Raw genomic sequence first — 19,415 nt, 5'->3', positions numbered from 1 at the left:
TTTTACCCAACTTCATTTGAAAGTTTATCATCAAGGCACTGAAACACATCCCAGCGCACGTCCCAGGACACAACACGAGCCCATGGCAGTTCCCTGCATAGGGCACTTGCAGAATCTGGCTCCAACAATCTAGGCACCTGTTTCCAGATAAGATTTCACTTTGGGATGTAGAGTCTTGGTAGGCAAACTAGAGCTGAGAGAGCTGCAATGAGACATGGAAAGTGTTGTGCAAGGAGTGGCGGACAGGACACTGCAGCCAGGCAGTTAATGAGGAAGGTGTTAAAAATAACTGTTTTCTTCTGCCTGTTCACCAAAAACAAATTTACTTTCAAATCACACATTTTTTGCCTGTATTTCAGCACTTAATGTATTTATAAGGCTTCCCTGGCACACTCTCTCTCTCTCTCTGGAATTAAAAAAGAGGACCTGCTTAATGCTTGGGCAATTCCACTCCCCTGTGTTTTGTGGTACTTGGTATATTACAAAGAGCTCACCAGCACAGCATATTATTATTATTTATTTTATTTTAAGTCTAAAAAGAGAGAGGCTGGAGCATCCTTATATATTTTATTCAAATGTCAGTGTTCATAGATTTGCTGATAGATGATTTTCAGTAGCTGTTTTCTCTGCTTGCAATCTTTGGACAGCTTTATCTAGCAAATCCATAGTCTCTCTAAGAGTGACATTAACTGTAAATGGCTTAGGTTTAATGGTCAACCCATATGTGAAGTCCATTTTAGAGTCCTCATTTGGATTAGCAACAAAATTGCACTGGTGTACCAGTATGGAGGTAAAGAGAAAGAGCTGCATCTTGGATAACTCCTCTCCAATGCACCTACGTTTACCCAATGAGAAAATCATCACATTGCTAGTAAGATCTTTGTTAATGAATCCATTCTCATCCAGGAATCTTGTTGGATCAAAATCCTCTGGGTTGGACCATTTTTCTGGGTCATGATTCACTGACCACTGATTGATGAATATGACTGTATCTTTTGGAATGAGGTAGCCCATTATGGAGGTGTCGACTGTGGTGGCATGTGGAATAGTGACTGGCACAAAGCTGCTGAAACGCATGGATTCATAAAGGAAAGCCATAACATAGGGCAAATGAGGTTGATCTTCTGCACAGGGCAAGCGATCTCTGCCAACAATCCTATCCACTTCTTCTTGCATTTTAACCTGCACCTTTGGATATCTGTTGGGATTTAAAATATATTTATTACATATATACAAGTCATCTATGCAAATATAATCTACATTTTCAAACAACAGACTTCCTTTTCGAAAGAACTGTATTTAACTAGAGCTGCTCAAACTTTGTCACAATTTTTCTCAAATGCAGTTGTGTCAAAATAAAGTATTTCATGGAAACGTTGATTTTGACAAATTTTCAGTGGGGAAAAAGTCAAAATGATTTGTTTCAATAGTGTTTCAATTTGTTTAATTTAGACTGTTATATTAAATTTTTATTTTATATTACATTTAATATTTCACATGTGTATTATATATTTTAATGCAATATAAAAGTTGAAACAAAATGGATTTAAATGACACTAAATGAATCTTTTTGGAATTTTTGTTTTGTAGAAAATTTTTAAATTTCAGCTTTTCCTTCTAAATCAGAATTATTTCTCCCCTTCCCCGCCCCCAGTAGGAATTTCTCACAGAATGGAAATTCTGGTTCTTAACCAGCTCTGTATGTAACTTCTAAATCTGTTTGCATTGGTATTTGAATCAACACATACGAGACTACATACAGCTCTAAACCATGTGTAATATAGTGTTTTTTAAAACTAAAATATTTATCTGATAAATTATCATAATAAGAAAGTTCATGAGCTCTTTGTTTGTGGATATTTACATATCAAAATACACTTTTTTATGGTACTGCATTGTATTTTGGGTCACTAGCAAAAAATTATTCCAAATTTGTTATATAAACTTGGAGAAGGATTTCCTAGTGAGAGATTATAAAAAAATAAACAAGCAAAAATGTCAGAGAGAGAGAGGAAAAAATAGACTGATCTCCTTGTTGTAGTTTTTTTTTCTTTTTTTTTAAGCCCTCATTCCTTCCCTGTCTAAAAGCAACATAACTCTATTGTCTTCAAAACATTACAGATGTGGGAAGTTTTGATTTTTTAACTCATCAAGTTTGGGCTTTTCATGTTCTTGTATCTTCCCCCTCTCTCAGTATGTCTGCATGAGACAAGGTAGGTGAGGTAATATCTTTTATTGGACTAACTTCTATTGGTGAGAGAGACAAGCTTTAGAGCTGCACCAAGCTCTTCCTCAAGTCTGGGAAAGGTATTCAGAGTGTCACAGCTAATACAAGGATCAAACGGATAAAAAAGCACTACTTATGCTAAACTAAGGGACTATTCGAGGTGAAGTGGCCCATTAACACCTCTGTAGTCATAAGACAAAAAGGGGAATTAGTGGGTTACAAATTGTTGTAATAAACCATAAATCCAGTGTCTTTACTAAGACCAGGATTTTTAGTGTCTTGCAAAGTTATGAATTTAAGCTCTCAGGCTCATCTTTTGAAAATGTTGTAAAGGTTTCCTTTGAGGATGAGGACTGAGGTCAGATCGCTTTGTGAAATATATGTCTGCATGGCAAACAAAGTCCAAATGTAAAGTACTCCAGTTAGAATGCCAGACAGCTTATGTAAATATTAGAAATTATCCCCCTACTTTTCAGGTGTTAAATATGTCCGCTTTTTAAGCAGCAGCTAAGTAGATGAGCCTAAGGAGATAAGATCCACAGAAAATGCAAATGATTAAGGAAACGCGGGGAGATGAAAAGGAGGTAAACACCAGTTTCTTGCTATTTAAATGCCTCTTCCAACCATAAGATTTTTGCTGAGTCCAATCATTTTCAGCGAGGTGAATATTATGGTGCGTTTATATGCACACGCTGCCCAAGGGGTCTACCTGCTCTCATGCTTTGAGGTTGTTTTTCACTAGTCATGCAACCGTAATAAAGGCACCCACATTATAGGAGCAATAACATAATAGAGAGTTTGTAAACCGGTGCATGAACTCTTTCTCTTGTTTAAGTAGATATCCTGTTCCTACGATCTCTTTGATCTTGACCGGGTAAAATCTGTTACTTTTTGAGTTTGTTTTGTTGCCTTTTTGCCAGCCTGTATCTTTATGCAACGTTTACTGGATCGCACTGGGTTTTTTTTTAATATCTGTAGTTTTTGGCAGTTTTCCCAGAGCTTCCGTGTGAGTTAATCAGGAACAACCAAGGTACTTTAGTGCACACAAATACAGGATTGTTAATTTATGTTTACTTTCTACTAGAACCAAAGAGCTAATAACCAGATCAGTTCAGTTTGATGCTTGCACTCACTGGCAATCTAAGCATTCACCTCTAATAATGGGCCAATTTGTTCATGGAGCATATTTAATACATTAGATTTTGGTTGCAGGATTCACTCCAACTTGTCTGTCTTATGTCACACAAAATGTTCTGCACAGCTAGACCTATTAGTTTTAAGCATTGTTTATTTTAGTTGGCTTTTATATATGGATCCTTTCCAACAGCTGCATCTAATTGTGTCTGAAGGAACTGGAGTGGGGAAAGCAATAGTCTTGCTATGGGATCAGTGACAAAACCTCACTGTCACATTTCAGAAGCATGGCAGGGGAGAGAAGAAAACTGATTAATTTTTTAACTGATGGGGTAACTGATGGGGTATATTTTCCCAAAACGCTGAAATTTTGACTGGCAAGGGGCAACTTTATTCTTTAGACTTCATCTAGCAGGATGTAGTCATACCTGGGTCTTATAAACTGATGATAAACCCACCCTGCCTAAAACCACAAAAAGCCAGGTTGGCCCGATTTTGATCTCTTCCCCCGCCCCCCAAGAAAGATCAGAATCAGGCTCTGTATTTGTAAATTATTTTAACCCTTGCTGGCAACTCTTGCCTTAAACAGGGGAGGTCATTGCCATGTTTCCCTTAGAGGATTTTATTTTTATAAAGTTGTGAGAAGATTCTCACATTCGGCTTCCCCAAGACAGCCGCCAGGGGGTTCTGCTGCTGCAAAGAAACAGCTGGAGTCAGGCTGATGTAGCAGCAGCAGTGAAGAGGGTCTAGGATCATGCACTGAGGGGGACTCTAGGTTCATCCCCGCTTGCGGTAGGTAAGAAGGGAGGGATACCTATTTCTTGTATAGCACTCTTCAAAGTCTTTTAAATGTATTTATCCTCCCAACACCCCACGGAGGTAGGGAAGCAGCATTGTCCCGCTTTTACAGATGGGGAAGTGAGGCACAAACGATGTGATTTAGCCAAGATCACGCAGCGGGTCCATGGCAGAGCCAAGAACTGAACCCAGGTCTCCCCTTCCCAAAGCCACTCGACCCTCCCTCCCCTCGGAGGGGTCTAGTTCATGGCCTGGAGGGAGAGGAGAAGGGCTCGGCTCTTGCACTAGCAGGGGTGCTCGGTTCATGCTGGGTGCTGAGGTGAAGGGTTGGGACGTTGGTTAGGGACAGGGAGCAATGGCAGCCCCAGCCTGGGCGGCCACCCCACTCCGCTGGTGCTAGGGGGACCAGTTGTCCCCTATTAGGGGCTTTATCTTCTACACACAACTCTTACCCCCCGCCGCCCCGCCCCGGAAAAAATGCCCCCGGTTTTCACCCCTGCCTTTAAGCCCCCGCCCCTCCGCGCTGGGTGCCCGCGGCGGCTCCGCCCGAGCGCACCCACCGGAGGAGGAAGATGAGGAGCCACTGCAGGGCGGTGGAGAGGGTGTCCTGGCTGGCCCCGAAGATGTCGGTGACGGTGGCGGGCACGTGCTCGAGCGGCAGCCGGGGCTGCTCCTGCTGGAGGCGGATGAAGGCGTCCAGCATGTCGCGGGGGGCGGCCCCGGGGCGCAGGCTGCCGCGGTGCTGCAGGAACTTGCCCCGCACGAAGCTGTAGAAGTCGCGGTTGAGCTGGCGGAAGGCGCGGAAGGCGGCGCGCACCGGGTTGGGGAAGCGCTGGAGCCAGGGCAGCGCGTCCACCAGGCTGCCGGCGCCCACCGTGCGGCCGAACTGCTCGTTCCGCCCCACCAGGCGCAGGAACTCGGCGTCGCCGTGGCCGTAGCGGCGGCCGAAGCACAGGGCGCTCATCACGTTGGCCACGGCCACCACCAGGCTGCGCGAGGGGTCCAGGAAGGCGCCGCCCGCGCTGCCCCGCACCAGCAGCGCCACCAGCGCCCGCGCCTCGCCCAGCAGGTGCTGCTCCAGCAGGCGGCGCGGGGCCGGGCTGCCGGTGGAGAAGGCCCGCACCGTGGCGTGCGCCAGCCGGCGCTGCAGCTTCCACAGCTCGGAGTAGCCGCCGAAGGCCAGGCTGCGGCCGCCGGACACCAGCTGGAAGGAGGGGAAGCGCGGCCGGCCGGCGAAGGCGGCCCCCTGGCGGACGAGCGCCCCGCGGATGGCGCGCTCGCCGTTCAGCACCACCACGGGCCGGCTGCCCAGGCGCAGCTGGAACACGTCGCCGTAGGTGCGGGCCAGGCGGGCGAAGGTGAGGTGCGGGGCGCTGCCCAGCTGAGCCGCGTTGCCGATCAGGGGCCACGGGAAAGGGCCCGGGGGCTCCAGGCGCCGCTGCCGCAGGAGGAGCTTCGCCAGGTGGATGGCGGCGAGCAGGGAGAGGAGCAGCAGCAGGGCGCTCTGCAGGGGCGGGATGCTGGAGAGCGCCTCTCCCAGCCGCCGGAGGGCCACGCTGCGGGGAGAAGGAGAGATCAGGTCGGGCTCTGAAGGAAGGGTTCATGGGCCCGCATCTGCCGTGCAGCCAAAGGCTGGACAAAGGGGGGATGCAGATGTGCCGGCTTCGCAGGGGAGGCCCGTGTAAACAGAACACGGGCTGATACCGGCGCCAGCGAGCGATGCGTATCCTGTCACTGCGGAGCCGGAGATGTGCCTAGAAAGCGCCTAGCGCGGGGCTGGGTGCTGAGCGAAAACCGCAATGAAGCCCACTGGCGTCTGGGGAGGCCGAGAGGGGAAGTTTGCCTCGTGGCCTGCGGGCGCCCGCGGCAGGAGAGGGGGAAAAGAGGAGGATGCGCTCGCTGTTAGGAGCTGCCGCGAGGTGGAAGCTGCAAGAAGCTCCTTCCTTATACAGGTCGGGCAGGTGATGCCAGCTGTGCTCACCGCACGTCTGTCCCTTTGGAAGATGCGCGCAACGCTCCTAATTGCCTTTGGAAGGAAACAGTGAGAGACCCTGTAAATCAGGACAAGATTTCCCCCTTCTTGACTTGAATTAGCTGTAGGCATGAACTGGTAACAGTCCGTGTGCACGCATGGGTTGAGGGAGATGGGCACAGCCCCAGTGATCCAGGAATATCATTCAGACCCAAAATACCAGTTACCGGTGTGGTGACTAATAGCTCCTAGACAACGATCGAAACGTGCTTCACATTTTGTCTTTTAATTTGAGGGGGGGGGGGGGAGAGGAAGGGGTAAGGCAGCTTTTTTAAAAAAATCTCTAATAAAACTGACCTGTTGGCAAACGCTTCCATCAGAGATTTCTGGGCCGGGCAGCCTGCAGCAGCTGTGATCCGTGCAATTGGGCAGCACCAGCAGGGCACTCAGCAGGCAGACGGTGGGAAACTCCTTAGACGCCCAGGTTCTTGTCACCCGGAGCTTGGCAGGTCAAGTGCAGGCAAATGCCAATTGCACCCGATCCCGCATCGTGCGTTGTTTTCCCCTTCCAAGCGCTTCAACCCCTCAGAGCTCGCACTTCAGCAGCCTGCCTCGTTCAGACTCAATTGACACCAGCCAGGTGGGATCCCCGCACGGAGCCCGGGTGATGGGGCAGCCAAAACCTGCGAGAGAAAATGAGGAGTGTGAGCGGCTTACAGGACAGTTTAGGGTCCCTCTGAGCTGAGCCGGGCTGGGCAGCCTCCTGGCGCTGGTTCTCGTGGCTTCAAAGCCGCCAGCTGCTGCAGCCCCCAGCCCGCAGTTAGCCCTTCCCGAATTGCCTGGTACTGACAAATCGCAGCCGCCCGGCTCGTCCCTACGGGACCCCGCTCTTTGTCAATGGCCCTTGGCCCCAACCCGTCTGGACTAGCTGAGCCTTCGAGGTTTCCTGCCTTTCGGTGGACGTTTAGCCAAGCGGTTCCAGCTGAACGGCTGGCGGGGCTGCGGGATCGCGGGCTTCTGGGGCAGGAGGGAAAATCGCGTTCATCTTCAGGGTTTTTGAAGTCGGAAAGTTTCCCCCTCCTCTGCCTGTCGCCTCCCAGTTGCGTGCGGAGTTTGCATTGCGTGAGCCTGTGGCGGAACCCGCCAGCCATCTCCTCCCCCCGCTCTCCCTCTCCCCGGTACCTGACACCAGTTTAAAGGGAAGTAACGCGAAGCGGGGCAATCCAGGCGCCCGGCCGCGTGCGAGATGAGGAAAGGGCTGTAGCCTGGGGAGCCAGGCTGATAGCTGTGCCACCTGCTGAAGGGAGCTGTTAGTTCCCAGAAGGGAGCTATTTCCTCTGGGAGAGGACGGACACTTCGTTCCTGTTCGGTTTTGCTCCTCATCAGAAATCTCTGTGGGTCACTGGGCTGTGTCCCTCTCCGGCGGAGCGTGCGGAGTCTCGGCCGCTGGTGCCTGCGCGTCTCTCCATTCGTTCGCCTACCTCTAGGAGGGCAGGAACGGTTCCCTCGGGCTGCTCAGGGGAGCCCGGGGAGACTTTGCTGCTGACTTGAATGGGAGCAGGATAGGGCTCTTGGCAAAGTGATGGGAACAGCCCAGATGTTTGCTGCGGTTCCTTCTTCGGTCCCATTAGAGTTTCTACTTGTTTGTTTAGGGAGTTTTAAGAGGTTGACAAATCCTCGCCGTGTAAATATCAGAGACAATACAATAATCATTATAACACTGGGCTTTTGGTTAGAGAAGTACAGTGATACAGTCATCAGATCTCTCTATGTTACTATAGTGCAGAGTGAGCATGTTAAGACACCCACAGATATGTTATTTCTAATGATTTTATTAAATCGAGTGAAACCACTGATTACACATTTAACATAGCAGACATGTCTATCACATGTTACTATTCAAAAGCAAATGTACAGTTCCCCTTTTCAGGCACAAATAGTGATCTTTTCAGAGGTATATTTTCCAATATTATTGGGATGCTTTCCATGGTTTATCTGGGGGATTTTTTCCTTGTAGACACACACAGACAGAGTGAGAGAGTTAAGTACTATCATACATTTAGGATGTATTCCAGTCTTTCTTGATTTGAAATGGATTACAGAAGTCCTCAGAGGTACCTACAGAAATGGGGTTTCTGCGTTTCTTTTCTAATTGCTTTTCAAATATTCTTAAACTCTTACACACAAGATTTGCCCCAGGCTAACAGAATAGATTACAAATTATTAGCCTGGCAGCTTTGAGTGGAAAATATCATCTTGGCGGCATTTAAAGTTTCATGAGATGAGAACATGGCATTTTGTCCATCTGAGAAGCTCTTTTTATTTTTATTTTGCTTTACTATTTATTAATTTGTTATAAAATGCACATTGTATCCACAGAATTATATCTGGGTTCATATTACAAACGTTTAAACAGACTGTTACCAACAATTGGCATTGGTCAAACCCATCTCTCCTTCTACCACCTCCATCAGCTGAGTAATGACCTAATCCTATTTCCACTGAAGTCAATGCAAACCTTACCATTTATTTCAATGGCAGCAAGAAGGGGTCTGTTAGGAGCTGGGTGAAATCTTGTTATGGGTTGAGTTAAAACCTCATTGAAATTAACAGGTGTGACTGCACCCTTAAGTTAACATACTGTAAAGATAAACTTCACCTAAGACAAAAGGAATATGTGAACACATCCAGAAATTTTTGCTGTGTAATGTTTATGTTCAGTGGCATGGATGTATGCGAGAGGGAAGAACACACAGAAACTGAGACAGCTTAGTATCTGACCTGGAAGAAACCTGGGAAGAGATTTTTTGGGTCAGAGGGGCAGGCTGTAAAGAGTGATCTTGGTGCTGTGAGCCAAAGAAGCAATTTCCTACTATTTGATTCCTTCTGCATTCAGAGACACAGAAGTTTGCATGTTCTTTTTAAATAAACAAAACTGCATCAAAGAAATCCTTATCACCAATTTCTACTCCCAACTGGAACATCCTCAGGGCCCCAAATTTTGACTAGCTGCTCTAGTCAAAAAGAGGCAACAGGTCCTATATCTCTGTCCTGCCCTCCTCCCCTCCCCTGAATTAAGAAAAGGGCAGTGTGTGTTTTGCATTAATCCCCAGGTCACCAAACTCCAGTGCTGGTGGACTCCAAGAGGGAGAGGATTTCCAGAGCCAAGGTTCACTTACCAAGGACGCCTGGCTGTCTGCACCCAGGAACTTAACACTGGGGCAGGGCCGGCTCTAGGCACCAGCAAACCTAGCACGTGCTTGGGGTGGCACTTTTCAAGGGGCGGCATTCTGGCTCCCCCCACCCCCCCCCCTTTTTTTTTTTGCTTTGGCGGCATTCTACTTGGGGTGGCAAAAAACCTAGAGCCAGCCCTGCACTGGGGACAAAGATCAAGAAGATCCTGACCCATCACAACAGGACACTGGAAACAGGCACCCGAAGAAGCTGAATCCTAGGCCACTGAGAGCACCTTTAAATGGCATTTCCTGACTGTTGAGTGCCTCACTTTGCAGCCTTAACATTTTTTTCCTATGGAACCTCCAAATTAGACTATAAGTATAACTGCTCACCCTGGGTGGTCAGCAGAGATTGAACCAAGGACTTCTCCACTAAAATCATGAGCATTCACTGTTCAAGCTAAAGGACTCAGATCTAAAGTCCATGTATTATTACAAGCCTGAGTGTAATTTTGCGTTCTGTAATAAAATATCTATCGTCTCCTTTCATTTTCCTTTGGCCTCCGAGAAAGATAAGTGACTTCCAAGAGTCATGGATGTCGAGTCCTACCATTAATCAATGATTGGGGGAAAGAAAGAGAAACAAGGCAAGATGAGAAAAAAGATATTACATTTATTGTTTCATATTTATATTGAAGTGGTCCCTACTGTCCAACCAGGTCTGGGACCCATTGTGCTGGGTGCTGTACAAATATATAAACAGTGATGTCCTCGCCCAGTGTCTAGTGTTTAAATCCAATATTGTCCAAACATTATTTTAACTGCATGTAGTAAACACTCACCCCAACTTTCTAGGGCCTGATTCTCTAGTGTTTTGCACCTTGTGTAGTCACAACTGTGCAAAGCATGTGAAATGTTGCCATTCTGATTTCTTAGTGTTTTGCAAGGTGTTTACAGTTTCAGGGTAGCTTCACCTCTATTCCTCCTCCATGGTCCCTCGAGGGCACTCACTCAAGGGTTTTCAGCTCCCAGGTGTCCCCCCCTTGGGTGGAGACCCATGTGTCTCTCCCTCCTGTCTGGGGTTTTAAGGCTACACAGCTCCCTGCCTTACACTGTGATATCCCCGGCAAGCCAGTCCACCTCCTAAAGGCCAGTGCCTGTGCTTTGCTTTCTCTCCCCAAGGGCTATGAGCAGTCTATTGCCAGGAGTGGCAAGTTACCATGCAGCTCTTTCTAAGCAAGCACATTTATTCATAAGGTAAAAGCATTACAGGGAAAACATAATAAAACAATAAATGGATTTTAACACACACTAAACCTACTAGGAGTCACTCATGTGTAAGAGTTAGTTTTTTTTATTTAAAGCTGGCAGAGTTTACCACAAGAGTTCAGTTTACGTGAAGATATCTTCTGATACAGGTTCCACTAGTGCAAAAGATTAGTTTCCTCCGTGTCACTGCCTTACACTGATACAAGGGCAACAGTAGGCATCTGATTCTCATCTGCACCCAGAGTGCCAGGAATGCAAGGGAATTGGCTGGGGCTCCCTGATTATGGGGCCAATTCTATGCTGGGCCTGGCCTAAATTAGAGCATCTTGAGATTGCTTTTTAAAATATATATTGTTACATTGTATATCTTAAAACTTTGTTAATTTCTTATATATAGTTGAGACAGGGGTCTGTGGAAAAAACTGTGTGTGTTCATAATACATAGGCACCAGAAGAATGAATAAAGGTTGCACAAGCACATTAATTCTGGCATTTCCTAACTTTTTGGTGGTGTTATTTATTAGTTGTATTATCGTTGGACCTAGGAGTCATGGAACAGGAACCCATTGTGCTGGGCGCTGTACAAACACAGAACAAAAAGACAGTCCCTGCCCCAGAGAGCTTACAATTTAAGTATAAGACAAAAGATAACAGATGAATACAGACAGAGAAATGGAGGCCGTAGCAGGTTGGTCACCCTGCTCTGGCCCTGAAGGGGTTAAAAGCAGCCCTGGATAGGGCTGCAGCTGGGAAAAGCTGAATGGGTAGCTGACCACAGGTGTGGCCAGCTCAATCAGGGCCCAGCTGGCCCTTATAAGAGGGCTGTGGGCCAGAAGCAGAGGAGTCTCACTCTAGCCCTGGAGTGGGAAGGGCTAGCTGCCTGAGAAGCAAGGTATTTGAAGTGGAGCAGTGCTGGGGAAGGGCAAAGGGAGCTGGAGAGCTCCAGCCTGGTAAACCCCCGGCTGCAGACCTTGTTTACAGCTAAAAGGTACTGGGGCTGCAGAGGGGCAGCCTGGGAACAGGCAGAGGCAGCTGGTCCTACTCCCTTGCCAGTCATGAGTGGCCATTACAGACAGCAATCTGCCCCAGGGCAAGGGGGCTGGATGACGACTGGCAGTAGCCACTGAGGCAAGGTGGGTTTAGAGGGTTGGGAGTTCCCCTGGGAGGGGAAACCAAGAGTGGGGGTACTGCTGGGGCAGAACCCTGAGGGAAAGGGGCACCAGGGTCTGGGAGGGACACAGGGCCAGCAGTAGGCGAGAAACTGGCCTGCAGCGGGTGCTCTGGGCTGGAAGAGCTAATTCCCAAGATGACTAGCAGGAGGTGCCGTGCTGGTGAGTCATCGCATCGCTACAGAGGCGTACAAGGAAACAAAGAGTCTATGTTGGTCAGCATGATAGGCTGTGGTCTTGGCATGGGGGGTGGCAAAAGGCCACCTCACACAAAGGCCACCCGCTTGCCAAATTTCAAGTTCCCACTCCAAAGAATGTGGCTGTTCAAGCTTTAACATGAACAAAACAACGTATTTTCACTCGACTCATTCTTGGAAAAAGCTGGACTGTTTGGGCTGAAACATTTCCAAAATTTCAACCTGAGGGAGACACCCAGCATGTAAAACTTCAGCCCGAATGGTTAAAGTTTGGCAAAGTTATAAGCAATTGAAAACATCAAGATTGGGGCCCATTGTGCTAGACTCAATACATATACATAATGAGAAACAGTTCCTGTCCCAAATAATTTTATCATCTAAAAAGACAGGATGGGTAGAGGGTGGGATGGGAAAAGAGAGGCAGAGATGAATAAAGGATCAGCTGCAGAGCCAGATCTAGTTTCCCAGTTCAGTGCACTATCCCCTAGGCCATTTTATCAGCTTACAGTTTCTCACGGTATAATTTCCCATTGTATACATATTTTTCACTTAATTTCTTCAATTTGTATTGTGCCCTGATCATCATTCTTTCTGCACAAATACAGTTTTGTAAAGAGCAAAAACAGACAATGCAATATTGAACCTGGTTGTTCTGCACATAGCATATATCATTAGTACAGTAGGGTAAGGTGAATTTTAAGTACTGCCCCTTCCCCCACAGAATATACCTAACTGTGATTCCTGTAGTCTTGCCCTCTTGGGCTTTGATCTCATGAGTTCATGGGTTGGGCTGGAAGCTTTCAACTGAAAATGCTATGCTGCAGAAAGTGGTAGTAAGGTTCAGCAGGTGGTGCTCTTCTCTCTGGAAGTCTGCATTGAACCATTATTGAAGTGTAACATCAGGTGATGCTGAGGAGTTTGTCCTTTCCATGAGTTATAAAACAGGCCCAGACCACTTGTGCTCGTTAGACTGATCACATTTTCCTTAGGATTTGGCACGTGTGCCTAGTATCTGGGCTTTCTTCTGCCTGGGGGGAATCACATTCTGCTTACCACCACTTTCAATTGTAAGGGCCAAAGTTGCGTAAACCGTGACCCTCATAGTATCTATGATGACTTCTTGATGTGGTGTTTGCAGAGTTCAAATGGTTACGTTTTGACAGTGGGAAATGTTCAGGGTTTTAAATAAGTGAAGTCTTAGTTACACTCAGTTACACACAGGCAGACAGTATCTCTGGTGCTCTGGAAAGTGGAAACGTGCTTTTCGTAGAGACGGTGTGTGAGACAGACTATTACTTGTTTGCAATGTTGTTGATTGCTACTTGTCTATCTGGTGGCTTAATCAAACAGGGACATAGCAATGTGAATAGCACGAGGGCTCTACTCAGCTCAGGAGGTCAGACTAAATGATCATGATGGTCCCTTCTGACCTTTGAGTCTATGAGCTCAAGCACTCTAATCTCAAAGGGGCAGATCCTCTGATCTGGTGTAAATGGTCAGAGTTCAGCTGAAGCCAATGGAGTTATGACCATTGAGACTAGCTAAGGATTTGCTCCTAAAGGTCACTCCCTAAATGCTGCTCCTGAAATAAGCAAACCATAAACCTGGCCACTCCGTTTCTTTTAATTGTTTGGTACTTTCTGCTACTATCACATCGTTGCTAGAAAGTCCCACAGAATAGTGAAAAATAGACAATCAGAGCCGAGGGGAGAGGAAAAGCACAAAGATGTGAGTTGCCCTGAAGAGGAGCAAATCTTCCCTCTGATGCACTAGGTCTTGATGCCTCAACTTTGATGAATTTGAAATGTATAGTTATATGGCAATAAGAGCCCTAAAGGGTTTTTTTTTTCGTCAGTATTTGGCCAGTGAAAAGGTGCGGGGTGTGTGTGTGAGACGTTCCCCTGGTATCATCTGGACTGGTGATCTGCTAGGTCACTCCAATCCTCGACTCTGGGAGCCAGCCTTACCCTGCTCCGTTGTGAGAACTCCCACGCCTGGGCTGTTCACACACAGCCTCTAGCATGTTAGCTGCTCCCAGCACATGAGTGAGCACTTTTAGCCAGCTGCTGCTTGGATTGTGCAACCGAATGACACTAGCCAATATCTCCGGTCCCAGACGCAACCCTAGGAACCTCCGTCTTGCGGTGTCCAGTTATGTCCACTGGACACTGCAAGCTTGTATGAGTTCGTCAATTTAACAAAGAAATTGATATATATCAGGCTTGTTATCCCAAGGGGAGTCTCTGACATGCTTCAAACCAAAGGCACTGCTTCAGGTAGAATAAACAAACAAATTTATTAACTACAAAAGATAGATTTTAAGTGATTATAAGTTAAGGCACAAGAAGTCAGATTTGGTCAAATGAAATAAAAGCAAAACGCATTCTAAGCTAATCTTAACACTTTCAGTGCCTTACAAACTTAGATGCTTCTCACCACAGGCTGGCTGGTTGCCCTTCAGCCATGCTCTCCCATTTGATCTGCAAGTCAGTCGCTTATTGGTGTGTCTGTAGATGGAGGTGGAAGAGAGGGAGAGCATGGCAAATGTCTCTCCCTTTTATCATGTTCTTTCTTCCCACTTGGCTTCTCCCCCCGCTCCCCAGGGTCAGGTGAGCATCATAGTCCCAAACAGGGCCATCCTTAGCTATTCTGGGGCCCTACGCAGCCCCCCCATGGGAGGTGGCAGGCCTCCACAGGGGGGGAAAGGGCTGGCTTGGGGGGCAAGCAGGAACCGCCCCCCAGTGCTCACCAGTGACCCAAATTTCCTGGTGCCCTACACAGCTGTGTACTTTGCGTATGGGTAGGGATGGCCCTGCTCCCAAACTGACCAAGGGAAGGGGGGTGACTCACTCGAGAGTCCAGCAGATCCTTTGCTGCTGCCTAGGCCAGTGTCCTTTGTTCCTGTGAGGCTGGGCTGGGTTTGTCCCATACATGCTCTGATAAGGTGTGAACTGCCCCTCTGTTCCTGGAGAGTTTTGCCTGGGCTTGTTTTAAGCCATGAGGACACACTTTCAGCCTCATAACTATATACATGAAATTACAACCTATAACCAGTGGTGAGCTGGAGCTGGTTTACACTGGTTTGCGCGATCCGGTTGTTAAATTTTGCAGCCAGTTTAGAACCGGTTGTTAAAGGGGTTCGGCAAACTCCGGCCTGAGGGCCACATGCAGCCTGCGGGATCATCCTGTCTGTCCCGCCTGAGCTCTCGGCTGGGGAGGCTCCCCTGAGAATTTCTACTCACCCGGCGACCCTGCAGTCCTTCGGTGGCACTTTGGCGGCGGGTCCTTCAGTCGCTCCGGGTCTTCGGCGGTGGGCCCTTCAGTGCTGCTGAAGACCCAGAACGACTGAAGGATGTGCCCCCGAAGTGCCACCGAAGACCCGGGGAGACTGAAGGAACCGGTTCTTCAGCTTCTGGCAGCTCATCACTGCCTATAACATTACTATAACAATAATGCTCAGTGCATCATGAGCCTTCCGAAGACACCTGACATGACAAACTTTGCATTGGATACCACACAATCATATTATAAGGATGAAGATGGGGGTACAGGGTGTTTCCCCGAGATACAGAATGTCACAGGGGGTCATAAGAAAAAGTTTAGAACCACCTGGGCTAGGATATTGTTCTTTGCTAACTGTTGCAGTGATGACAAGTCCTGATTAGAGAGGTATGTGGCTTCATCAGCCGGGGAAAATTAACCTTGATGAGAAAACTCCTCAAAGAGGTAGCATGGACTAGTGGAAAGGGCGTTGGACTGGGAGTCAGGAGATCTGGGTTTTATTCCTGTGCCTGTCACTTCACCTCTCTGTGCCTCTCTTTTCCTTTACAGTCTAAGGAGACTTTTCAGGGCACTAGTCTCTTCCCCAAAGAGTTTGTCTTTTTGTTCTGTGTCTGTACAATGCCCTGCATGAGGGGGTCCTGCTCCATTACTCAGGCTCTGAGGTCCTACAGTAATACAAGTAATAATACCGAGTCTTACTTTATGGTTTTACAGTGCTTAGCACAAAGGAGCACTGATCTTGGCTGATTCCACCCCCAGGCATTCTGATAATACAACAATAATATCTGCCCTCGCCCCCCATGTAGAGTTCAGCAGCTCCAAAGAACCCATATGTATTTATTTGGGAGCAAACCCAAGGGAAGTGTGCATGGGTTTCTGAACCATTCTGTTACTCTAGCCTTCAATGGTGGCAAAGACCAGGAGGAAAACAAGACTGCAGGTGCCAGTCAGGACAGGTTTGGTCTTGACACAACTCCCCAGTAATAGTCATTCACTAGTTCTTGCTAATCTCATGGCACTTGGCACGCCAAGTGGGAAAGACAGAAACAATTAAACCAATCCCCCCCCCCGCCCCCCCGCTTCTCCAAAACACGCACATTACACAGGACTCAAGTCAGCTGCAAACAGGCAGGATGGCTCCCTCTACAGGGGGCAGCAGCAGATGCAGTCCTTGAGCCAGGGGCAGGCTTCCCATGGAAGAGGCAGAAACAGCAATTCTGGTATCATGCAGGCAGCTGCTGCCTCTTATGGAGGAAACAGCAATGTCCAGGTGAGGCAGGGGGAGATACCAAAGGGAAAATAGCAGTAGCTGCAATGCTGGGAATAGAGAGCAGGTTCCCTCCAGAGGCAGCAGTGCTGGGATCAGGTGAATTCCCTCTGAAGGGGGATCAGCAATTATGTAGGCCAAGCATGTGGGCCCTCTGGCTGAGATAGAAAGTAGTGTCTGCCTATGGTAGGTGGGTTCCCAATGGCAATGATGGCAACAGCTTAGCTGAGAACAGGAGGGTAAGGTAAGGGTCCCCCTTTGGAGAACACGGGACCTGCATGGTGTGGAGCAGACCAATGGTCCATCTTGGCTGGTATCCTGTCTCTGAGGGTTGCTATTAACAGACAGCAAGGAGAAAATGTAAAACACCCATAATGGACAATTATGTAGTAACATGGGGAAGAAGCAGCAGCAGTGCAGGGAGCAAATATTTTACCAGTTTCCTAGGGGATTAGGAGCTGCACCAGACCCTTTGTGGGGCTTCTTGGCTGAAATCCAGACTGGCCCCTGAGGTGTGAATGGCATGCAAGCAAAGTCTTAGCGGTGGCTGCTCTGAGAAGATAAATAGCACAATCCCCTGGTTATTAGTCTCCCTGCACTCCTCCTCTTCTCCCTGAGTGACTTTGATTATTGTTACTTTACACGAGCTTTCAATTTGCGTGCAGGCAAGTACAAAGGCACAACCGGATATACCTGTTATTTGCCAGTGACCTGAGAGTGTTTAGTTTATGTTAAGCCTTGAGTTGTGGTAACGCTTGCACGCGATTCCTCAATATACTTGCTCCAGGCAACTGATGGATGGTGGTGTTGGAGGATGAAGGAAAGTTTTAAAGTGGCAGAAGCTTATTTCAGTCCTTCTTAACTTTCCAGTTATGTAACCCTCCTGGGTTTATTTCAGTGTGGAGCCAAAGCTTTTCCTTCTATTCAGGCAAGAAATATATCATTGACACAACATGTAATCTGTGAAGTATTTGCTGTAATTTGCTAATAGCTACCACTGCAGCTAACCTTGTGACTGTTTCGAGTGATAGCTAAAAAAGCTAGTCAGAGCTGCCCCCAAAAGTTTCCAGACTATGCAATGACTATGAAGAACTGTGGCTGTACTTTATTAGTGTGATGTCCTAATGGCACTTCATGTTAGGAGGCACTTGAGGGAAGCACCCAATAACAACAATTTCATTTTATTCCTTTTCCCCCTTAAAAGATTTAAATAAAATAATTTCCAACCTCCACTTTTCACCTGTTCAATATTGATTGTTACTGCACCAGAGGAAGGAGAGGAATCTTGTCTAGTAGTTAGAGCTGATGGCTAGGAGTCTGGAGAACTGGGTTCCTTTCTATGTCTACCCTCCACTTACTGTGTGACCTTTGAAAGTAACTGCAAAAGTGGCCTAGTGCGTTTCAATGTTTGTTGCCTTTCAATTATACCACATCCAATTAGCTAAGTCTGCAAGCAGAAAGGAAGCGTTTTCATCTGCCAGGTCACTAAACTCGACTTGAGGTCTGAAACTTGAGCTCTTTTATTTCTGGCATGTGTATTATCCCAGTGATAAAGATTCTACAGAAGGAATTCAGTCTGCATTTCTACTGAAGATGCTTGACACAGAATGGAATCCAGCTCATTCTCAGCCCTATCAGGCAGGCATGCTGGAACAGTTTGTATAGTGGGGGTGCTAACAGCCTTGTATATGATGGAAACCACTTCAAGCCAGGGGGTGCGGCAGTCCCCCCAGCATCCCTAGTTCCAGCACCTATGATGTCAGGCCCACAGTGCTAGCAGGAGTGAAATATAGTAACATGTATTTTAGTCACTATGGGCCAGATTCTGATACCTTTGCTCATATTGAAGATTGCCTTTCTCTGACACAATGGAGTAAGGTTCTACTCAGCTTGAATAAGGGCATCGTAATATGGGTGTTGAGTAATTAGATACATCACAAAGCAGATCTATTGAGTAAGTAAGTGTCATTTTAAAAAATTTGCTTTTTTGACCATAACCATATGTCATCTCTTCTGTGCCCGTTTTCTCATTACTAAAATAGGGACACTGCTTAACAGCTAGAATCATACACCTTATACTGCTTCCGAGGCCTATGTTGTCTGCTCCCAGTGAAGACTCTCTTTTAATTTGAGTGGTAGGGAGCTGTTGTTTTTGAAGCAAGTGGCTCTGAGTTCTTTCTGCCTTTTGGGGAAGCTTGGACATAACAGGGGCATATTCTGTCCTCTGCACAGAATAGATCAGTTAACAAAATTCTTCCAATCAAAGGCATTTACAACCAATGGACCCTTGTCTCCATGAAGTATACCTGTGGGGGGGTTTTTCTTTTCCCTCCTTCTCATTTCCTTTTTTCTGTCCACATCCCTCCCACTTCTCTGCCCTTTTAAGCAGTTCTTTAAAAAATGCAAATATTTTTCCTATTTTCCATCACCGTTTATGTTTTCAAAATTAGAAACTGAGATTTTGTGTAACGTATCTATTATCGGCTATACCCCTTTTGTGTCAGCACTTGGGATAAGTATGAAAAATTTGCTACACTGATGAGTTTGTAAATTCTAACTAGAACATGAGACTGGTCTTTCCATAGTCAGAATGTTTCTGCAGGGCCAATATTGGTTTCCCTGCTAAACTACACATACATGCTTGTACCAGGGCAGGATTAAGGCAGGGGCTTTAGGGGCTGCAGCCTAGGGCCTGACTCAAAGGGGGTACTGCAAAAATAAATCACAGGCAGCAATCTCCAACTCTGGCCTGCTAAAAGTCTACCAGGACACTCCGGCATGCTGCATGCATGCCGTAGCCCCACGCCGCACCCGGAAGCAGCTGTCTGCTAGCATGTCTCTGCAGCCCCTGGTGGGAGGGGTGGGGAGGTGGCTCCGTGCACTACCCCTGCCCCCTGCACCATCCCCACAGCTCCCATTGGTCA

The 19,415-nt window shown here is 47.3% G+C and overlaps 1 protein-coding gene across 2 annotated transcripts; it reads right to left on the bottom strand.

The window, feature by feature from the left end:
* Positions 1–506: 506 nt before the first annotated feature.
* LOC114019062 (cytochrome P450 1B1) lies at positions 507–7,649 on the bottom strand. Of its 2 annotated transcripts, none has more exons than XM_037895439.2 (4): positions 7,082–7,649; positions 6,489–6,814; positions 4,720–5,715; positions 507–1,198 (listed from the first exon to the last, which is right to left on the bottom strand). In XM_037895439.2, the coding sequence occupies exons 2-4, from the start codon at positions 6,506–6,508 to the stop codon at positions 586–588; spliced, it is 1,629 nt and encodes a 542-aa protein (XP_037751367.1). In that variant the 5' UTR covers positions 6,509–6,814; positions 7,082–7,649; the 3' UTR covers positions 507–585. The 2 variants fall into 2 exon arrangements, with proteins under 2 accessions (XP_037751367.1, XP_043399358.1); XM_043543423.1 differs by having other exon boundaries at positions 6,982–7,215.
* Positions 7,650–19,415: the final 11,766 nt, after the last annotated feature.

Source organism: Chelonia mydas, chromosome 3 (assembly GCF_015237465.2).
Source record: "Chelonia mydas isolate rCheMyd1 chromosome 3, rCheMyd1.pri.v2, whole genome shotgun sequence".
NCBI classification, from domain to species: Eukaryota; Metazoa; Chordata; order Testudines; family Cheloniidae; genus Chelonia; species Chelonia mydas.
Note: the sequence above shows the minus strand (reverse complement) of the source record. Positions and strands in the feature narration are given on the sequence as shown.

Coding starts and splice junctions, on each gene's coding strand:
- LOC114019062 (XM_037895439.2), bottom strand. CDS start 6,508: ATGGAAGCGTTTGCCAACAG. Junction 5,716..6,488: donor ATGGAAGCGTTTGCCAACAG/GTCAGTTTTATT, acceptor TTCTCCCCGCAG/CGTGGCCCTCCGGCGGCTGG. Junction 1,199..4,719: donor CTCCTCATCTTCCTCCTCCG/GTGGGTGCGCTC, acceptor AAATCCCAACAG/ATATCCAAAGGTGCAGGTTA.